General features: G+C 38.7%; 1 protein-coding gene and 1 pseudogene across 2 annotated transcripts in view; both read left to right on the forward strand.

The window, feature by feature from the left end:
- Nucleotides 1–21,531, forward strand: part of NDUFAF2 (NADH:ubiquinone oxidoreductase complex assembly factor 2) — a 229,676-nt gene that overhangs the window by 129,818 nt on the left and 78,327 nt on the right. For both annotated transcript variants that reach the window (XM_049857685.1, XM_049857695.1), the window contains exon 3: nt 15,031–15,071. In XM_049857685.1, the coding sequence (XP_049713642.1) occupies nt 15,031–15,071 (41 nt within the window). The remainder of the gene's footprint in view (nt 1–15,030; nt 15,072–21,531) is intronic.
- LOC126061280 (COMM domain-containing protein 4-like) lies at nt 806–10,819 on the forward strand (annotated as a pseudogene).

Here is a 21,531-nt window from a genome sequence, read left to right on the forward strand (position 1 = left end):
TGTGTTATAAAAGTCTTTTGTTTGCTTACTAGTTGCTAGTACAGTGCCTGGCACATAACAAAGTGCGTAGTAAGTGCTCAGTAAATATTTATTGAATAAATGAAATCTAGCTTGAATTCATTTTCATTGTTTACAACTTAAAGAAGTTTAATGAAAACATCAATATCTATCTTATACATCACTTAACACTTAGCCAGTGTTTATCTCTATGCCTGGTATTGTGCCAAGTGCTTTACAATCATATCTTATTTAATTATCACAACAATCTGATGGGTAGGTACTGTTATTATACCATTTAATAGATAGGAAATCTAATGTTTCGAAAGATGAAGTAAATTGCCTGGGTAATGCAGCTGCATAATGTAAGCAGTAGACCCATTGGTTCCTGTTGGGGCCTAGCATGGGTTCTTACATAAGGTAACTATAGGCATTATGTTATTTTTAATACATAACAATATGGCATAATGTGAGTGTAAATACCATTTCAGTGAAAATAGTTTTTCATTTCTCTTATTAGGTATGAAAATACTAGGACTATAAGAAAAGAACATACAAATGGGTAGATACCAGAGATTTTTTAAAAGAAATACAGAATATAAATTGGTAACTTCTAGGGCAAGTAATTGAGCTTTCTTATTTTAACAGACTTTCCAGTGCTGTGAGCCACATTTGCAATTCTTGAATAATGCTTGCACCTTCTTATAATGATCCTATTTTATCATTTTTCCAATAATAGTATAGAATTAAAATGTTTATAGAAATAAATTAAGTTATAAATAAACAAATAGGTAATGGCTCATTTTTCAGCCTTTGAGACTTTCAGAGAATTGGAATGAAGGTCTAATGTTTTTTATGCCTTTTTCCTGATCTAGTAATTCTGCTTAACTATTCTGTGGGGGCATAGCCTCAAAACAAAAGTATCAGCAAAAACTGAAGCTAAAATTATTTTTACAGTTTTACACATCAGTTAAATGTAAAAAAAAATAAAAACACTACTCCGTGAAAAAGTACATCATTAAGACGTAAATAAACACTATACAGGCAGTTCCCGGGTCACGAACTTCCGACTTACAGACAACACCTACTTAAGAACAGGCCACCGTAAAGCCTATTGCATTAAAAATTTGAATTAAATACAATGGTTCATAATAATGAATGCGCATACTACTTTGTGACACTCATGAAAACAATTGCAGAATTCGGAAGTGTTTCTTAAGTGTTTTATATGCATAGAAAGGTCAAATATATACTATATATTAAGACAATCATTGACTAAGAACCATATGTATCTCTTATGAGTTACCTACAAATTTGACTTAAAGACAGACTTAGGAACAGATCTTGTTCATAACCCGGGGACTGCCTATATATAGGGAATGAGAGAGAAAGGGAAAACAAAACAAAACTTTTAAAGTAAATGATGTCAGCACCGAATACATCTAAAGTATTTTCAGGTTGAGATGAATATTTATCAACTGCTAGTAGTAGATGACAGGTATTCACAAATTGCATAGTCTCACACAGTATGGAGTCGACAATTTGCCCTTTTCATTTGTTTATTTAATAAGCATCTATTAATCATCTTTCCACTCATGGAGCTTACATTTTGGGGTGAATGGGTGGGAGAAAGACAATAAACCAGATAAATAAACTATATAGTGTGTTAGATGGCCACAGAAAATTAAGGTAGGAAAAAGGAATAGAGAGTTTTGGGGAGGGTTTTGCAGTTTTAAATAGTGTTCAGAAAAGGCCTTGCTGAGAAGATGACTTTTGAATAAAGACAGAAGGGATGAGTAGACACAGAGAACCCAGGGTAGAAAAGGAAAGCGGGAGAGTGCTGATACATTGTGGAGATTACAACCAATGTCCCAAAACAATTTGTATATAAATTTTTGAATGAGAAACTACTTTGTACTATAAACTTTCCTGTAAAACACAGTAAAATAAAAAAAAATAAGAAAAACAACAGCAAAAAGACAGAAGGAGCTGGACAAGCAGATAACTAGTAGAAGAACATCTCAGGAGAGCCAGTGCAAAAGCCTTAAGGCAGGAAGATGCACAGGTGTTTAAGGAATCACAAGGAAGCCAGTGGACTAGAACAGAGCCAGAGGGAAAGTAATAGAGATGAGATCAGAGAGGTAGCAGGGAGCCCAGTCTTATGAAAGTAGAGTCAACAGAATTTGTTGACAGATTGGAGGTGGAGTGAGAGGAAGAGAGCAGTCAAAGATGAGTCTTCAGTGTTTTGGCTGCACCTGGAACAATGGAGTTGCCATGAACCAAGATGGGCAAGACTTTGAGAGGAGCAAGTATGGGTGGAAGATGAGATTAGTTTTGGACATGTTAAGTTTGAGATGCCTATTAGACATCTAAGTAGAGATGTTAAGTTGGATATATGAGCCAAGAGTTTAGTGAAAAGGTCTGGGCTGGAGAGAAAAACTTGGTGGTCATCAGAAAATAAATGGTATTTAAAGCCGTGAGATGGGGACAGTGGTGGCTCAGTGGTAAAATCCTCGCCTTTCATGCAGAAGACCTGGGTTCAACTTCCAGCCAGGGCACCTCATGCGCAGCCACTACCTGTCTGTCAGTGAAGGCTTGTGTGTTGCCATGATGCTGAACAGGCTTCAGCAGAGTTCCAGACTAGGACAGACTATGAAGAAAGGCCTGGTGATCTACTTCCAAAATCAGCCAGTGAAAGCCTTAGGAATCACACAGATTCAATCCACAACTGATCTGGGGATTGGTATAGGACCGGGCAGCACTTTTTTCCATTGTGCATGGTTCGTCATGAGTCGGGGGCCAACTGAACATCAGCTAAACAACAACATAGCCATGAGACTAGATGAGATCACAAAGGGAATGAGTGTAAATAGAGAGTAAGAGAGGTTCAAAGACTAATCTGTAGGTTACTCCAAGGTTTAGATGCAGTGGAGACGGAAAAGGAACATCCAAAAAAGTAGAAGCAAAGGAAAGTGTCATGTGCAGAAGCCAAAGGTAAAAGAACAAGTGATCAAAAGCAAGTAGGCTTGGAGCAACAGAGGAAGAAGACAACCCAGGAACCAGAGAAGGAACCGCAGGTCTAATTACATCCATGAACTACTGTCTCTTTTGCCAGGCACAGCTGAGCTGATTTCTCTACTTTAGGTCTCACAAGGCTGCAATCAGGATGTCAGCCAGTGCTGAGTTCTCATCTGGAGGCTCAATTAGGGAAGGATTCACTTTCCTGCCTACATGGTTGTTGGCAACATCCAGTTCCTTGTGGTTGTAAGACTAACAGCTTCAGTTTTTTTTTTTTTTCTGGGTGTTGCCCAGAGATTTCTCTAAGCTCCTGGAGGTGTCCAGCAGTTTCTTTTCACAACATGATCACTTGTTTCCTTACAGCCAGCAAAGAGAGAGAGACTTCAGCTACTATTTTATGTAACGGAATCAAATAATCACATACATCCCCTCACCTTTGCCATGTCCGCTTTGTTAGAATAAAGCCACGGGTCCAGCTCTCATTCAAAGAGAAGAGATCATAGAAGGGTGTGAACACCAGGAGACGAAGTTCGTGGAGGCCACCCGAAGAGTCTGTTCACCACACACAGTAATATGGGTGAACTTCCAAAACATTATGTTGACTAAAATAAGCCACATGCAAAAGAGTACATAATGTAAGATTCCATTTATCTGAAATTGTAAGTATGACAAAACTAATCTGTAGTGACAGAAAGCATTTCATTCATTGCCTGTGGGCTGTGAGTGGAGTAGGGGTGGCTGCTTTCTAGTAAACCAGCACTAGGGAATTTTTGGGGGTGATGGAAATTTTCTATACACACATTGTGGTGCTGGTCAAAGGGTTGTACACATTTGTCAGAAGTGAACTGTACACTTAAAATGGTTTCAATCCATTGTATGTAAATTATACCTCAATAAGGTCGACTAAGAAAAAGAACAGTAATAGCCATGTTGTTGTTGTTAGGTGTCATCAAGTCGGTTCCAAATCATAGCGACCCTGTGTACCACAGAATGAGGCACTGCCAAGTCCTGCACCATGCTCACAATCATTGTTATGCTTGAACCAATTGTTGCAGCTACTGTGTCAGTCCGTCTCGTTGATCCTCGTCTTTTCCGCTGACCCTGTACTTTACCAAGCATGATGTCTTTCTCCAGGGACTGATCCCTTCTGACAACATGTCCAAAGTATGTAAGACCAAATCTTGCCATCCTTGCTTCTAACGAGTGTTCTGGCTGTACTTCTGAAACAGATTTGTTTGTTCTTTTGGCAGTCCATGGTATATTCAGTATTGTTCACCAGCACTACAATTCAAAGGCATCAGTTATTCTTCAGTCTTCCTTATTGATTGTCCAGCTTTCACAAGCATTTTATGATGGGATTGAAAATACCATGACTTGGATCAGGTGCACCTTAGTTTTCAAGGTGACATCTTTGCTTTTCAACACTTTAAAGTGGTTCTTTGCAGCAGATTTGCCCGGTGACTTGTGTCTTGATTTCTTGACTGCTGCTTCCAGGGGTGTTGATTGTGGATCCAAGTAAAATGAAATCCTCGACAACATCAACCTTATCTCCATTTATCATAATGTTGCTTATTGGGCCAGTTGTGAGGATTTTTGTTTTCTTTGTGTTGAGGTGTAATCCATACTGAAGGTGGTGGTCTTTGATCTTCATCAGTAAGTGCTTCAAGTCTTCTTCACTTTCAGCAAGCAAGGTTGTGTCATCTGCATAACACAGGTCGTTAATGAGTCTTCCTCCAATCCTGATGCCCCATCATTGTTCTTCATATAGTCTAGCTTCTTGGATTATTTGCTCAGCATACAGATTGAATAGGTATGGTGAAAGGATATATCCCTGACTCACACTGTTCCTGACTTTAAACCACGTAGTATCCCCTTTTTCTTTCCGAAAAACTGCCTCTTGATCTACATACAGGTTCCTCATGAGCACAATTAAGTGTTCCAGAATTCCCATTCTCTACAATGTTATTCATAGTTTGTTGTGCTCCCCACAGTCGAATGCCTTTGCATAGTCAATAAAACACAGGTAAACATCCTTCTGGTATTCTCTGCTTTCAGTCAGGATCCATCTGACATCAGCAATGATATTCTTGGTTCCACGTCCTTTTCTGAATCCAACCTGAATTTCTGGCAGTTCTCTGTCAATATACTGTTGTAGTCACTTTTGAACAATATTCAGCAAAATTTTACTTGTGTGTGATATTAATGATATTGTTCAATAATTTCCACATTAGGTTGGATCACCTTTCTTGGGAATAGGCATAAATATGGATCTCTTCCAGTTGGTTGGCCAGGGATCTGACCTCCAAATTTCTTGGCATAGACGAGTGAGCATTTCCAGCCCTGCGTCCATTTGTTGAAAAATCTCAATTGATATTGCATCAATTTCTGGAGACTTGTTTTTCACCAGTGCCTTCAGTGAAGCTTGGAGTTCATTCCATATCATTGGTTCCTAATCATATGCTACCTCTTGAAGTGGTTGAACATTGACCATTTCTTTTTGGCATAAGGACTATATTTCTTCCATCTTCTTTTGATGCTTCCTGAGTCATTTAATATTTTCCCCATAGAATCTTTCACTATTGCAACTCAAGGCCTGAATTTTTTCTTCAGTTCTCTCAGCTTGAGAAAAGCTGAGCATGTTCTTTCCTTCTGGTTTTCTGTCTCCAGCTCTCTGCACATGTCATTATAATACTTTGTTTTCTGGAGCTACCCTTTGAAATCTTCTGTTTAGTTCTTTTGCTTTATCTTTCTTCATTTTGCTTTAACTGCTTGATGTTCAAGATCAAGTTTCAGAGTCTCTTCTGGTATCCATTTTGGTCTTTTCTTTTTTTCCTATCTTTTTAATGACCTCTTGCTTTCTTCATATATGATGTCCCTGATTTCATTCCACAACTCATCTGGTCTTCGGCCTTTAGTGTTCAATATGTCAAATCTATTCTTGAGATGGTCTCTAAATTCAGATGCGATAGACTCAAAGTCATACTTTGGCTTTCGTGGACTTGTTCTAATTTTCTTCAGTTTCAACTTGAACTTGCATATGAGCAACTGATGGTCTGTTCCACAGTCAGCCCCTGGCCTTGTTCTGACTGATGACATTGAGATTTTCCATTGTCTCTTTTCACAGATGTAGTCAATTTGATTCATGTGTATTCTATCTAGCAAGGTCCATGTGTATAGTCGTTGTTCATATTGGTGAAAAAAGGTATTTGCAATGAAAAGTCATTGGTCTTGCAAAATTCTATCATGCAATCTCCGACATCGTGTCTATCACCAAGGCCATATTTTCCAACTACTGATCCTTCTTCTTTGTTTCCAACTTTTGCGTTCCGATCACCAGTAATTATCAATGCATCCTGATTGCATATTCGATCAATGTCAGACTGCAGAAGCTGGTAAAAACTTCAATTTCTTCATCTTTGGCTTTAGTGGTTGGTGCAGATATTTGAATAATAGTCATATTAACTGGTCTTCCTTGTAGGCATATGGATATTATCCTATCACTAACAGCACTGTACTTCAGGATAGATCTTGAAATGTTCTTTTTGATGATGAATCCAACGCCATTCCTCTTCAAGTTGTCCTTCCGGCATAGCAGGCCATATGATTGATTCAGAATGGCCAATACCAGCCCATTTCAGCTCACTAATGCCTAAGATATCAATATTTATGCATTCCATTTCATTTTTAAGAGCTTCAAATTTTCCTAGATTCATATTTCGTACATTCCAGGTTCCGACTATTAATGGATGTTTGCAGCTGTTTCTTCTCATTTTGAGTCATGTCACATCAGCAGATGAAGGTCCCGAAAGCTTGACTCCAACCATATCATTAAGGCCGACTCTACTTTGAGGAGGCAGCTCTTCCCCAGTCATCTTTTAGTGCCTTCCAACCTGGGGCGCTCTTCTTCTGGCACTACATCAGACAGTGTTCTGCTGCTATTCATAAGGTTTTCACTGGCTAACTCTTTTCAGAAGTAGACTTCCGGGTCCTTCTTCCTAGTCTGTTTTAGTCTGGAAGCTCACTGCTTTGCACAGTGGCAATATCGTAGCCAGTAGGGTTTATCCAAGGCACAATTATTGCTAAAAATGGTCCCAGAATGCCTGGCAAGATGAGGTTCCGGTTCTGTAATGATCTGGACTGTCCCAACTGGGTCCTGGCAGAGATCAGCACACTGGCTAAGATTTCCTCTGTGAAGCTACAGTTGCTGTGCAGCCAGGTGCTGAAGGAGCTTCTGGGATAGGGGATTGACTATGAGAAGATCCTGAAGCTCTCAGCTGATGGCAAGTTTGAGACAGGTGATGTGAAGGCCCTGGTGGCGATGTTGAGTTTTATCGTCTCCAGTGCAGCCAAGCATAGCGTGGATGGCGAGTCCTTGTCCAGTGAACTGCTGCAGCCAGGGCTGCCCAAAGAGCGTGCTGCCATCCTATGCTGTTGCTACAAGGAGAAGCAAAGCCCCTGGAGGGTGGTCTACACACTGAGCTCCAGCCTGCTGTGGTCCATGGAGGAACCCATGGTGCACCTGCGACTGGAGGTGGCATCTGCCCTGGGTGCAAATGCCCAGCCTGTTGCCATGTCCCTCTCAGCAGGAAAGTTCCAGGTCCTACTGGCAGAACTGAAGCAGGCCCAGACCCTAGTGAGCTTCCTGGGCTGAAGAGAATGGTGTTTGGGGCCCCTGCAGAGCCTTCCTACCTGTGTCAAGTGGCTGCCCTTTGAACTTCTCTTCGGGGAGTGGCCCCAACCCCAGGATGCAGGATGCCTGGCCTCCCGGGTCCCTGGCTTCCCAGGTCCTCACTTGAGAATTTAGCATAGAGATCCTAAGGCCCTTTGTCCAGCATTGCCTTTCCTCCCCATCAAAGGCACTTGTCAACTGTTCCCACACGTCAGGAAGAATAAATGGAAGTGTAAAGAACAGCCGTGAGCATCACAGAATTAGTAACTTATATATGCCATATAATTTAATAATGACCTTAAGATACACCTAAGTGTCAGTAACCAGAAAATGATTCATTTCCTAGTATATCCTCTGAAGAATTTTCACAGTTAAAATATATGGATTTCTTACTTTATAATTCTTCATGAAGTATCAGTACTCAGAACTGGCAAAGATTTTTTTTTTTTCTTTTTTTTAATGAGGCTTTATTACATACAGTCTCTTCTCTTCCGTAAGTGAACAACATATATTTCTACATCTATATCTTTTGGATGTAGACTCTTAATAACCTTTTCATAATTTAAGTTCTGAATGGTCATCTACTGTGTCTGGTGAAAGATTTTCTCGCCTACCTCAACCTCTGTGGGCAATGCTTCTGAAAGGGTATCAGCCATTTTCAGTGCCTATTTTTTATGGAGATCTGAAGAATGCATGCTTCATGAAGTTTTTTCCTCGCTTCTTCTAGCCTCTTTTAGAGATTAATGGAAGCTTTAATTTGCATGCTCACTTTTACGCTCATTGTATAGTGTGTTATGTTCCAATAGGAATAATAAAGTTCAGTGAAAATCTCATGCATACTGATAATGCAAATGAACACCATGAAAGAATGCTAGGATTTAAGACATAAACTATCCAGTTATCTTGCTAAATTCTATTCAAACAATGGTTATGTTATAATAAAGACCGACACAGTATCCACCATACAGATTTAATTAGCAATGGCAAAATCATTACATAGTATATAATTGGATGGAGTTTCACTTTCAGAAGGTTTTGAGGGAAAAAAAAATATAACGATTTGATATCAATGCTTACTTTTATTGCTTTCTCCTTCTAACCTTTACCAACCTTCAGCAGGACATTTCCTTTATAATACGTAGTTTCTGGAGGACTGGGGATGATTATATGAGTGAGTGATCACATTGAAAATTTCCAGCTGTAACCTTTACTGGGAAACCCTGGTGGCACAGTGGTTAAGAGCTATGGCTGCTAACCAAAAGGCTGGCAGTTCGAATTCACCTGGCGCTCCTTGGAAACCATATGTGGCAGTTCTACTCTGTCCTATAGGGTCACTATGAATCGGAATTGACTCGACGGCAATGGGTTTTGGAATCTTTACTGAATACATAAGTGAATGGGCATCAAACATCATCTCAAGAGGACATTTCAAGAACATGGTTATTATAGAATTATAAATGCATAAATTTATTTTAGCAGTTGAATTTTTTTTATCTATATACTACAAAGGAAAAAGATATTTTTCCTTGGGCCATTGAAAATGAAGCTAGAGAAAGCCCTGATATCTTAGAGAATAGTGCCCCATGGAAATTAATAGACTAAACCAAAAATACTATTGCCAACGAGTGGTTTGTGAGTCTAGTAGAATTGCCCTATAGGGTTTCAAAAGCTGTAAATCTTAATGGTGCTGCAAAAGACCTCTTTAAAGTGTTAAAAAGCAAAGATGTCACTTTAAGGACTAAGGTGTGCTTTACCCATCCCATGGTGTTTTCAGTCACCTCATATGCATGAGAAAGCTGGACAATGAAAGAGAAAGACCAAACAAGAACTGATGTCTTTGAATAATGGTGTTGGCGAAGAATATTCACTATACTGTGGACTGCCAGAAGAACGAACAAATCTGTCTTAGAGGAAGTACAGCCAGAATGCTCACTGGGTGTGAGGATGGTGAGGTATCGTCTCACATACTTTGGACATGTTATTAGGAGGGACCGTTCCCTGGAGAAGGACATCACAATGAGATGGATTGACATAGTGGCTGCAACAATGGGCTCAAGCATGACAACAATGGTGAGGATGGCACAGGACCTGGCAGTGTTTTGTTCTCTTGTACATAGGGTTGCTATGAGTCAGAAGCAACTCAGTGGCACCTAACAAACAAATCCTTACAGAAGCAGACTGCCACGTCTTTCTTCAGCTGAGCGGCTGGTTCGTGGGAACTGTTGACCTTCTGATTCGCAACGAAGCACTTTAACCATGGCACCACCAGGCCATTCAGTATCTGAGTTCTATTACATTCTTACATCTATGAATGAATTTTATCAACTTACGCAAAACCAGTAAGCTTTAAAAAATACATATCAAAGTTTCCCAACCTCTCCACCTACCTGGGATATCTGCTTTAATGATTTGTATTCTACTGAAGTATTTTTTTCCCTAACCTTACAAGAAAACTAAAAATGCTGTTTTATAGACTGAGCAGTAGAACAGATTGTTATTTTGCGTTGTTTTCTTATGGTGGTGATAAGTGTGCGTTGTACCATTATACTTTTTCAGCATGATCTTATGCCTACTGGTACATGTTCATAGACCCTAGAATCACTAGTAAAAAGTATAATCCTTAATAATGTTTTTTATTTTAGATGAAATAATCAGGATATAAAGTTGTTTCCAAATGGTAGTCCTAGCACGGGGGTTGGCATACTTTTTCTGTAAATGGCTAGATGGTAAATAGGTTTTGTGGTCCATACAGTCTTTGTTACAACTATGCAACTTTGCTATCGTAGCATGAAAGCAATCACAGATAATATGTAAACAAATGAGTGTGGGTGGCTGTGTTCAAAAAAACTTTATATATGGACACTAAAATTTGAATTCTATGCAGTTTTCATGGGCCATATGTTCTTCTTTTGCTTTTTTGTTTACCATTTAAAAATGTAAAAACCATTATCAGCTTGCGGGCCATCTACAAAATAGGTGATATGTCGGATTTGGCTTGCAGGCTGTAGTTTGCTGATCCCTGCCTAAAAAAAAGCAGGTGATTTTTCTGAATTAATTTTGCAATCTAAATTAAAATTGAAGATTTACTGCTTAAACCCTTTTAGGGGTTATATGGCTTATCACGAATTATTTTAGAAGGAGCCTCTTTTCTAGAAAAAAAAATCCATAAAATATAATTAATTTTTGCTTTGACCATAAAAAGGCACTCAAAAAAATTCCATAAGCCACTTGACAGTATAGAAGAATCTTGGTTTTGCTAAGCTGGATTTCTTAATACAAGTCAAAATCCCATTACAATGAATATTTTTACAGTAGAGGTATTCATTCAACAGCTGTATTAAGTACCTACTCTTTCAAGGCATTTGGTGTTGGGTGCCATCGATTCTGACTCAGTGACCCCATGTGACAGAGCAGAACTGCCCCAAAGGGCTTTCTAGGCTGTAATCTTTATGGCAGCAGATTGCCAGGTCTTCCTCCCTCAGAGCCTCTAGATGGGTTCAAACCACTAACCTTCCAGTTAGCGGCCTAGCGCTTAACTGTTGCGCCGCCAGGGATCCTTTCAAGGCATTTAGGTGATAGAAAAACAAATCTCCCACGGGTGCATACTGCCCTTGGCAACCTCATAGCCTAAAAACGGAAATAAAACATCTGCATGTTGTGGCTAGAAATGGGCTAAATGTGGGAGCTAATGGGAAAAAAAATACAGAAAGAGTAGCAGGAGTAGAGGGTGAGAAATAGGAGTAAAGAAGGCAGAATGCTGGAACTGGAATGGAAGCGCATATTTGGAATCAGGGCGAGAGAGAACAGAACAAGGAGAAATAACTAATCTCAGGTCCACAGATGAATGTTGCTATTTCCACCTTCACAGCCATTCAGTGCTGGGCTTGTCATGAGGACAGGTCCTGGTGCTACAGTTTGGATGATAGGAGGCAGGCTGGTGTAGTCAGTCAGAAGAAAGATGGCTGGTAAATGAACAGAGCCCAGACTTTAGAGTCAGATCAACCAGGGTTTGATTCCAGTCAGCCACTCACTAACTGGTGACTTGGGCAAGTTACTTAATCTCTCAGAGCCTCAGTTTCCCAAACCAAAATGGGGTCAATAGTTCTTCTTTTCTGACATGTAGTTAGGGCTGCAACCTACTCCTCTTCCTAGAGTAGTGTTCTTTGCATGTTGCTCACTAATGCTTGGGGGACTACTAGTAGAGCATGAATGGTTTTTAGAGGCAGAGAATGGTCAGACCTAGATTCATCTCCCACCATTACTACTTCGTGTTTAAACCTGGGAAAGTTAAGTATCTTCCAAAGGTAAGATACTCCATATTACATTACAAAATATAATGATATATTTTATAATGTAAAATCACAATTTTGTAATGAGGATTGAACCAACTAAAGTGGTAAAACTGTTTTTCTACCAAGAGGATAGTCTTTACAATTTGTTTTCTCACAGTCTTCTATATATTCTCATAGGCCAAGCAGACATTGAGTTTTGCATTTTGGAATTTCTGTTATAAGAAAATAAAAGTTTATTGAATGTTAATGATAATAATACCAATAATTTATATTTACATGTTAACTTTATGCCTGGCTCTGAGGTAAATATTGTAGATTTCTCATACAACTTTTACAACAACCCTAAAAGGTAGACACTATTTTAAAGTATATTTTACTGATGAGAAATTTGATGCTTAGAAAATTAAATAACTTGCCCCAGGTGAGACAACTAGCAAGTGATGAAGTTGGGATTTGAATTCTGAAAATCTGAATCTAGAGCCTACTCTCCTAAGCTCTATACTGTACTGTGTTTTATGTGATTCTGGCACACTTCCTTGCAGGCACCTGCCTTACTCCCTTCCTCTAAATATGAAGTATCTAGCACCATGCCCAGTGCCCACTAGGAACTTAACAAATATGAGCCCTCTCTACCTCTGCAGCAGCTCATCTTCCAGGTGTTGAAGCTAAGGCCTGATGATGCTCACCAACCACAGTTGTGGGGTGGGGGGGGTGGGTTTGCTTGCTTGAGCAGATCAGTAGAGAACTCTTTGTAAATGAAAGTTTTTCTAAGTCTTTTTCTTTATTGAGTAATAGCTAAGTAGAAATTCCAGGGCAATGTAATTTTGATATTGCCATGAAGTTTTTTGTATTGTGATTTGGCCTCTATGCCATAAATACACTACGTTGAATTCTTATTCACCAAAGAGGATGTTCAGATGTCCAACAAGCACATGAAAAGACACTCAATGTCATTAACCATTAAAAAACCAAACCAAACCCATTGCTGTCAAGTCACTTCTGACTCATAGCAACATTATAGCCATTAGCAAAAATAAATAAATAAATAAATCCATCGCCATCAAGTCGATTCCAACTCTTGGCAACCCTATAGGACAGAGTAGAACTGCCCCATAGGGTTTCTAAGGAGCAACTGGTGGATTCGAACTGCCGACCTCTTGGTTAGCAGCCTAGCCCTTGTAGCCACTAAAAAAAAAAAAGCCATTGCCTTCAGGTTAGTTCCGACTCATAGCAACCCTATAGGACAAAGTAGAACTGCACCATAGGGTTTCCAAGGAGCAGCTGGTAGATTTGAACAGCGGACTTTTGGTTAACAGCCATAGCACTTAACCACTGTGCCACCAGGGCTACTTTATAGCCGTTAACCTGTTGCCGTCGAGTTGATTGCAACTCATGGCAACACTACAGGACAGAGTAGAACTGTGCCCATAGAGTTTCCAAGGAGCCGATTCAAACTCCCAACCTTTTGGTTGGCGGTCAGATGCTTAACCACTGGCACCACCAGGGCTTTTTATAGCCATTAGGGAGATGCGAATCAAAACCACAATGAGATATCACCTCACTAAAATGGCAATGTGACAATGATTTAAAAAAAAAAAAAGGAAAACAACAGGTGTTAGCGAGGTTGTGGAGAAACTGGAACCCTCATCCGTTACTGGTCAAAATGCAAAATGGTACAGCCATTGTAGAGAACTGTTTGGTAGTTCCTTAAAAAGTGAACATGGAACTACAATATGACCCAGCAATCCCAATCCTAGGTATATACCCAGAATAGGTGAAAGCAGGAATGCAAACTGGAACCTGTGCATCAATGTTAATTGCAGCACTTTTCACAATAGCCAAAAAGTGGAAACATCCTAAATGTCCATCAACAGATGAACGAATAAGCAAAATTTGGTATATACATAGAATATTGCTCAGCCATAAAGAGAGGTTAAGTCCTGAATCATAATGAACCTAGAACACATTATGCTGAGTGAAATAAGTCAGTCACAGAATACTGTATGACCTCACTTATATAAAATAAGCAAACATATAGAAACCAAAACAGAGATGTCAATTTAAGGACTAAGGTGCGCCTGACCCAAGCCATGGTACATTCGGTCGTGTAATATGCATGTGAAAACTGGACAATGGATAAGAAAGACTGAAGAAGAATTGATGCTTTTGAATTATGGTGTCGGAGAAGAATATTGAATATACCACGGACTGCCGGAAGAACAAACAAATCTGTTTTGGAAAAAGTACAGCCAAAATGCTCCTTAGAAGCCAAAATGCTGCGTCTCACATACTTTGGACATGTTATCAGAAAGAATCAGTCCCTGGGGAAGGACACCATGCTTGGTAAAGTAGAGGGTCAGTGAAAAAGAAGAAGACCCCCAATGAGATGGATTGACACAATGGCTACAACAAGCATAACAACAATTGTGAGGATGGCACAGGATCAGGTAGTGTTTTGTTCTGTTGTGCATAGGGTCGCTATGAGTCAGAAGTGACTCGACGGTGCCTAACAACAACAACGCAGAAATCAAAGATTATTAATGTTTACCGGAAGTGGGAAGGAAGGGGAGAGGGAGAGTTTTTGCTTAGAGGGCATTGAGTTTATGTTATGCTGGTAGAATAATTTGGAAAAGAACAGCAACAAAATTTACACAACATATAGAATGTAATCCATGTCACTGAATTTCTACATGTGGAAATTGTGGAATTGTTGAAGGTTTGTCGTGTATATTTTCACCGCAATAAATACAATATTACTCTGGGAATTGATACAATTACATGAGGTATGATTATAAAGACATGAAACTGCCCCCTCTTTATTCTCTCTGCAATGTTGTATTTTTTATGACACAAATCACCAGACGTGATGTTTGTTTATTTTCCGTGGCCCCTTCGGTAGTGCATATGCTGCATGAGAGGAAAGACTTCATCTGTTTGACTCCCTGCTGTATCTCTAATACCTGGAGCAATATATACTAGGTGCTCAATAAATAGTTATTTTATGAATGTGTATATTATGGAAAATTTACATTTAAATATTATTTTTCTTTCTAGCTTGGATTAGAAGAATGAGAAAGATTCCGCCTACTATGGAGGTAAGAAGGAATATATTCAAATAGCATGTGTTTATAATGCTGTGCTTCTCAATTGGGGGTTTGTACTCTCAGGAGCGCAGGTGGTGCAGTGGTTAAGCACTCAACTGCTAACCAAAAGGTCTGAAGTTCAAACCCACCTAACGGGTCCGTGGGCGAAAAACCTGGCAATCTGCGTATGTAAAGATTACAGCCTCGGAAACCCTTTGGGGCATTTCTAGTCTGTCATATGGGATCACCATGGGTTGAAAACTGACTTGACAGCACTTACCAACACCACCACCACTGCCTGGGATGCATAAAGCTTCAGAATAAATATGATGCATCTTTCCAAAGGTAAGATACTCCATAGGAAATAATTTTAAAGATTTTCATGATAAAATAATGTACATATGATAGGATACAATATAAAATTCACACAAATTAAAAAATAAAATTTTAAAACAGAATAATAATAAAACTCTTTAATAGTTCGGGCTTGTAGCAGCCTGTGTCAGGATGTTTCCCTAGGCCCTTGGAGGTTTTCTGTATTGATATAGATGCTTTGGTGGTAAAGTACGAGAAATACCGAATTTCTTGGCGCTAACCAAATCAAGTTGTATTTATTTATATATTTAACTCTATCAAGTATTCTAAGAAGCTTTGAAATACAAAATTAAGAAGTAACGTGTAATACTCAGTAATTAATAGTTGAATTGAATTTTTATTTAAAAACTTATGTTTTGGGGGCCAGCTGAATAAAAGATAGAAATGCCATTATATATACGTTTAAAGAACATGCTTTTTTCATAATTATTTTAAAGCAATAGCATAAAGGGTTGTAAAATCATTTTGTAATATAAATATGAGAGTCTTTGAATTCATTAGTATACAAACTGTGGCTAACCACCCTGTGTACTTTCTATTTAGAGACATTCCCTTTCCTCTAGTATTTAGGACTTCCTTTCTCTTTTCTCTCTTCTACTTCCTCACTACTGCACACCCTGATGACAACTTGAGTGGGCCCCTGGGCTTAGACACACTTGTTGAGAGATGGGATACTCCGGGGTGGGACTCATGACAGCACATGATTGGCATACCTATATTTACTTGCTCCATGCTGACCCCATCAGTGTTTGTCAGGCCAATGTCTAGACCCATTTCGGGTTTAGTACGTTGCTTCCCCATTGGACCTGCCCTACTCTTCTCAGACCCTTCTTTCTAATGTCAGCGAACCATGGAATAAAATTTTTAAAAAATGACAGTGTGATCCAAAATTCATAAGTGTCCTCACGGGTCTAGAGTGAAAGGATGGGTGCAGGAGCCTTCTGATTTCCCTTCTTTTGGCCATGGTAGAAGTTACCATTCTCAGAGGGAAAGGTGTTTCTTCTATCCTCAGAAGATTAGATGGACTAGGGAAGCAACTGCAATAATGAGGCCTCACACGCCACCTCTGCAAGTTTCAGGTAATCCAGCACCTCAAACAAGCTCCAGTTAGAACAGTGACCAGGTCGTTGCATCCATGCCACTCTTTTCTGTCATTCTTGATTAGCCATAAAGGAGCCCTTTCTTGTTGCCTCTTCTCTAATGTACCATTAGTCACATAGTTTTTTGTTTGTTTGTTTGTTCTGTACCAAGAGCATGAATGAGATCAGCAAAATGCAGACTATATGGCAAACCCTACAGGTCAAATGGGCTGGGTTTTCCAACAAATAAATTTGTAAGGAAATAAAAGAGGTGGCGGAGGACCCTATAGATTAAAAGAGATTTAAAACAAATATTAAATTTTACAAAATGAGCAAGTCTCAACTATAATGTACATTTAGGTGATAAAATGATTTTAAAATGTGAGGAAATTATTGCTGTAAAAGTCAGGGCCAGGGTTACTTTTGTGGGGAGAGAGAGGAGGTCGTAACTGGAATGGGGCGCGTGACTCTGAAGTAGCTGGCAAAGTTCTATTTCTTGATCTGGGTGGAATTTGCCTTGTAATGATTTCTTAAGCTGTACGTTTAATTCTTTTGGCGGGGGGGGGGGTTGGTATATGTATTTTATTTTACATTTTAAAATTTTTATTATTTTCTTTTTGCTTTTTTTTTTTTTAAAGAAAGTATTTAGTATCTGGAATTGAAGAGTTTAAAGCTTTAGTTGTAGAATGGTGTTTGGTGTTTATAAGAGCCAACGTTTGTCGTTGGAAGTGGTTGTTCATTTTAGCTAGAGAGACTAGTGTGGTTGAAGGCAAAGAACTGAGCAATTAAGGCCTAAGAAGGCACTGGAGAGAGAACACTGTAAGCCAGGTTCTATTCTCTTCCATCAGTGTGGGAGAGTGACCTGAAGGTTGGTAAAGATAATAATGAAGAACAGGTAGAGACAGATATACTTAAATTGCAAAAGTCTTCCACTCCCCTGGACCCACAAAACGGAAGAGTATTTGGAAGTGGCTGGGGGAAGCTAGGATAAGCTGAACCCACTTTCTGTGGTGTGTGGGAGAGTGAGCACAGTGGAGGTTCACTATCCATCAGGCAAAGGCAGATTTCAGATGAGGTGTGTGGTAGAGAAAGTTCCTGGGAAAATATTAAAGGTGAAAGGTAATTTGATAACCTTTAAATTCCTGAAAAAGGTCATAATAAGGGAAAGGTAGGAGTGCGTGTGTATGTATGTGTGTGTGTGTTTATCGGGGCGTATACAGAGGAACATAAAAAAGGAACACTTTCCCAGTAAGACCAGGAATAAGGCAGGGATGGCTGCTTTTACCATTTTTATTCGATAGTCATTGTCTTAGAGGTCTTAACTAGTGCAGTAAGTCAAGGAAAAAATAATAATAAAGGGCATACAGATTGGAAAGGAAGAAGTAAAACTATCCTTATTTGCGGATAGTATTTTATGAACATGTAGAAAATCCTAAGGAAGGAATCTACAAAATAAAACCTATTAAAACTTATAGGAGAAAATAACAAGGTCACAGGCTATCAGTTCAGTATACAGAATGAATTATATTTCTATCTATCAATGAACAATTGGAAAATGAAGTTTTAAAAAAATGCCATTTACAATAGCATCAGAAAATATAGAATATGTAGGAATAAGTTAAGCAAAATACATGCAAGATCACTTAAAACTATAAAATATTGGTGAGAGAAATGAAAGAAAACCTAATTAAATTGGGAGAAATCTCTCTTCATGGAGTAGAATATTCAGTATTGCTAAGATGTTCATTCTCTCCAAAGTGATCCACAGCAGTGATTCTTATACTTTATCATGCATCAGAATCATTTGGAAGGCTTGTTCAAACACAGATTGCTGGGCTCCTTCCCTAGAGTTTCTGATCCACTTGGTACGGGGTAAGGTCTGAATATTTGCATTTATAACAGGTTTCTGGGTAATGCAGATGCTGCTGGTCCAGGGCCACACTTCATAAAGCAGTGATCGATCAATCAATTCAATCAAATTAAATCTAATTAAGATCCCATCAAACTTTTTGAACTTGTTGAACATCAACATACTGATTCTAAAATGTACGTGAAAATGCAAAGGACCTAAAATAGCTAAAAATAATCATGGAAAAGGAAAAGAAAGGACTTACACTGCCTGGCTTTAAGACTTACTCTAAAACTATGATAATTGAGACAGTGTGATCCTGGCATAACCAAAACCCATTGCTGTCGAGTCAATTCCGACTCATAGCAACCCTATAGGACAGAGTAGAACTGCCGCATAGAGTTTCCATGGAGCACCTGGTGGATTTGAACTGCTGACCTTTTGGTTAGCAGTTATAGCGCTTAACCACTGTGCTACCAGGGTTTCCAATACTGGCATAAGGATGTATAAATAGATGGATGAAGAAGAATAGAGTCCAGAAATAGACACTATACAGTCAGTTGATTTTTTTACAGCACCAGAGTGACTCGATTAGGAAATCCTCTTCAACAAATGATGCTGGAATAATTTAATGTCCATATAAAGAAAAATGAACCTTGATCCCACCTCACATTTTACACAAATATCAACTCAGGATGGATCATAGACTAAACATAAGCTAGAACTGTAATGCTTTTAGAAGAAAACAATGGCATATCTTCACAACTTCGGGATAGATAGGAGACAGAAAGCACTATCCATAAAATAAAAATAAATTGAACTTCATCTAAATTAACAACAAATGCTTATCAAAAGAGAACATTAAGCAAATAAATAGGAGAGCAACAGACTAGGAGAAAATATTTACAGTACATGTATTTGACAAAGGACTTGTATCAGATTTTATAAAGAACTCAATTTTAAAAAAAGGCAAAATTAATTGAAACTGAGCAAAAATCTTGAACAGTGACCACTTCATGAAGGAAGGTATAAAAATGGTCACTAAGCATGTGAAAAGATAGTCAACATCACTAGCCATCAGGGAAACCACATGAGATGTTACTGTATGCCCACTAAAATGGCTGCAGTTTAAAAGATTAACAACAGCTAGAACTGAAGTAGCCACAGCTTTCATACATCACTTGTTCGAAAACTGCCAGTTTGTTTTAAAATCTAACATACACCTCCCCTATGACCGAGCAATTTCTCCCTTCGCCACCTTAAAGGCTGATAGGATAATTTTTTAAGCACACTTCTTGGGATGCTGTGGCCGATAGTTGGCCCAATTTCTTGGCGTACCATGTAGGGCCTCCTGATTTTTACCCTGCCCAGTTTTCTAGCACCTGGTCATCAATGCAATACGAGTTGAGTTAACCCTTTACAAAACTAATGAGATAGAATTTTCCTAGTCCCAACTCCATCCCATTAGAAGCCACTAATAGCAAATATTTTGAAATATTGCTTCTCCTTTCATACCAACAAAATAGTTAGGAAACAGAATAAAGCTTTCTATTTGAAAATGTGAAATAAATTTATTTCCAAGTATTAACAATATATGATTCAGCAATAGGTTTCTAGGCAATAGAAAAATGCTATAATATTAGAGCTCTGCTTACTTCATTTTAATTTAATACATGTTGTTGTTGTTAGGTCCCATCAAGTCGGTTCCAACTCATAGCAACCCTGTGTACAACAGAATGAAACACTGCCTGGTCCTGAGCCATCGTGATAATCTTTGTTATGCCTGACCCCATTGTTGCAGCCACTGTGTCAATCCATCTCGTTGAGGGTCTTCCTTTTTTTCATTAACTGTCTACCAAGCATGATGTCCTTCTCCAGGAACTGCCCCCTCCTGATAACATGTCCAAAATACATATCTGCCATAAAAGATAAAAGGAAATTCTAGAATCCTGAAGAAAATGGAGTTGGAGGATGTTGATGCTGTAATCTAAGGAAAGGCTTGGGGTTCCTGGGTTAAACCACACTACATAGTGTCTTCTTGTTTACATGACCGTGTTTCAAACCTGGGCTGAAGGCTAGAAAGGTTTTTTTTTTGTTTGTGACTTGGCTCTAAAAGATTAAATAATGGTGACGGAAGCCCTCTTGAGTTTGCAATAGTTGCCAGAATTCCAGTACATTAATTTACAGTAAGAAATTAATTTTGGCACAGGAAAAAAACAGGAGGTTGTTTGGTGAGTATGGCATTAGGAGTTCAGTAAAATAAATGCTATAATTGCATCAGGCATCCATCTCCCAACAGGGATGGTTTGACAAATAGAGTGAATATATTTAAAGTGAATTGGCTGTGATTCCCAACATCTATCTATAGTAGGAGTAGCCTTATGATTTGGAATAGAAAAAAGTCAGCACATGATGGCTAAAGTTTCTTCCCTCGTGGACAGTGTTTTTTATGGATTTCCAACATTTGTCTCTATGATTCTTTTTTTCTTTGCTTCTGTGTTCTGGTTGGTTTCTGACTTCTTTTCCTGTGACAATGGTTATATTATGGCCAAATGTTGCTGGTTCTACAGCTGCTCTTTTGTATTACTCTTTTCATATCTCTGCTCTAGCCTATAATGTGTTGACCTAACAGTTTTAACTTCCAAAGAGAAATCTTATTTCTGAATTCTTGAGGCTCATTTTGCTGTTGTCTCCAAGTAACTGACATTTATGAAGTTCTTTGTGCCCGGTATTATTAGGCTTATTTTATGAGTGACAGAATTGAAATGTCTTAAAATTGACATTTTGCATATATAATTCTACCGCATTGACTTAAATTGCAAAGATGGAGTGTATGTTCTTGTGGAAAAAATAGACCCCTCTCCCTAACTTAACGATACCGTTTTGGGGAATGTAGTGGAAATGAATAAGAAAATTGTGAATGTTCATACACTGAGGTAAACATCAGTCTTTAAAAATGAATGAACTAAAGCCACATGTATCAACATGGATAAATCTTGGAAACGTGATACTGAACAAAAGCAGAAAGTTGTAGAATAATTTATGCAATGTGATATCATTTATATGAATTTGAAAGCAGGGAAAGAATAATAGACTTTCTAGTAAAGATGCTGGATTAAACACATGCTTTTAGTTTTTCTCAAGTCTAATGAAAATGACAGTAAAAGGA

The sequence above is a fragment of the Elephas maximus genome, chromosome 2 (genome assembly GCF_024166365.1).
Source record: "Elephas maximus indicus isolate mEleMax1 chromosome 2, mEleMax1 primary haplotype, whole genome shotgun sequence".
In the NCBI taxonomy this organism is placed as follows: Eukaryota; Metazoa; Chordata; class Mammalia; order Proboscidea; family Elephantidae; genus Elephas; species Elephas maximus.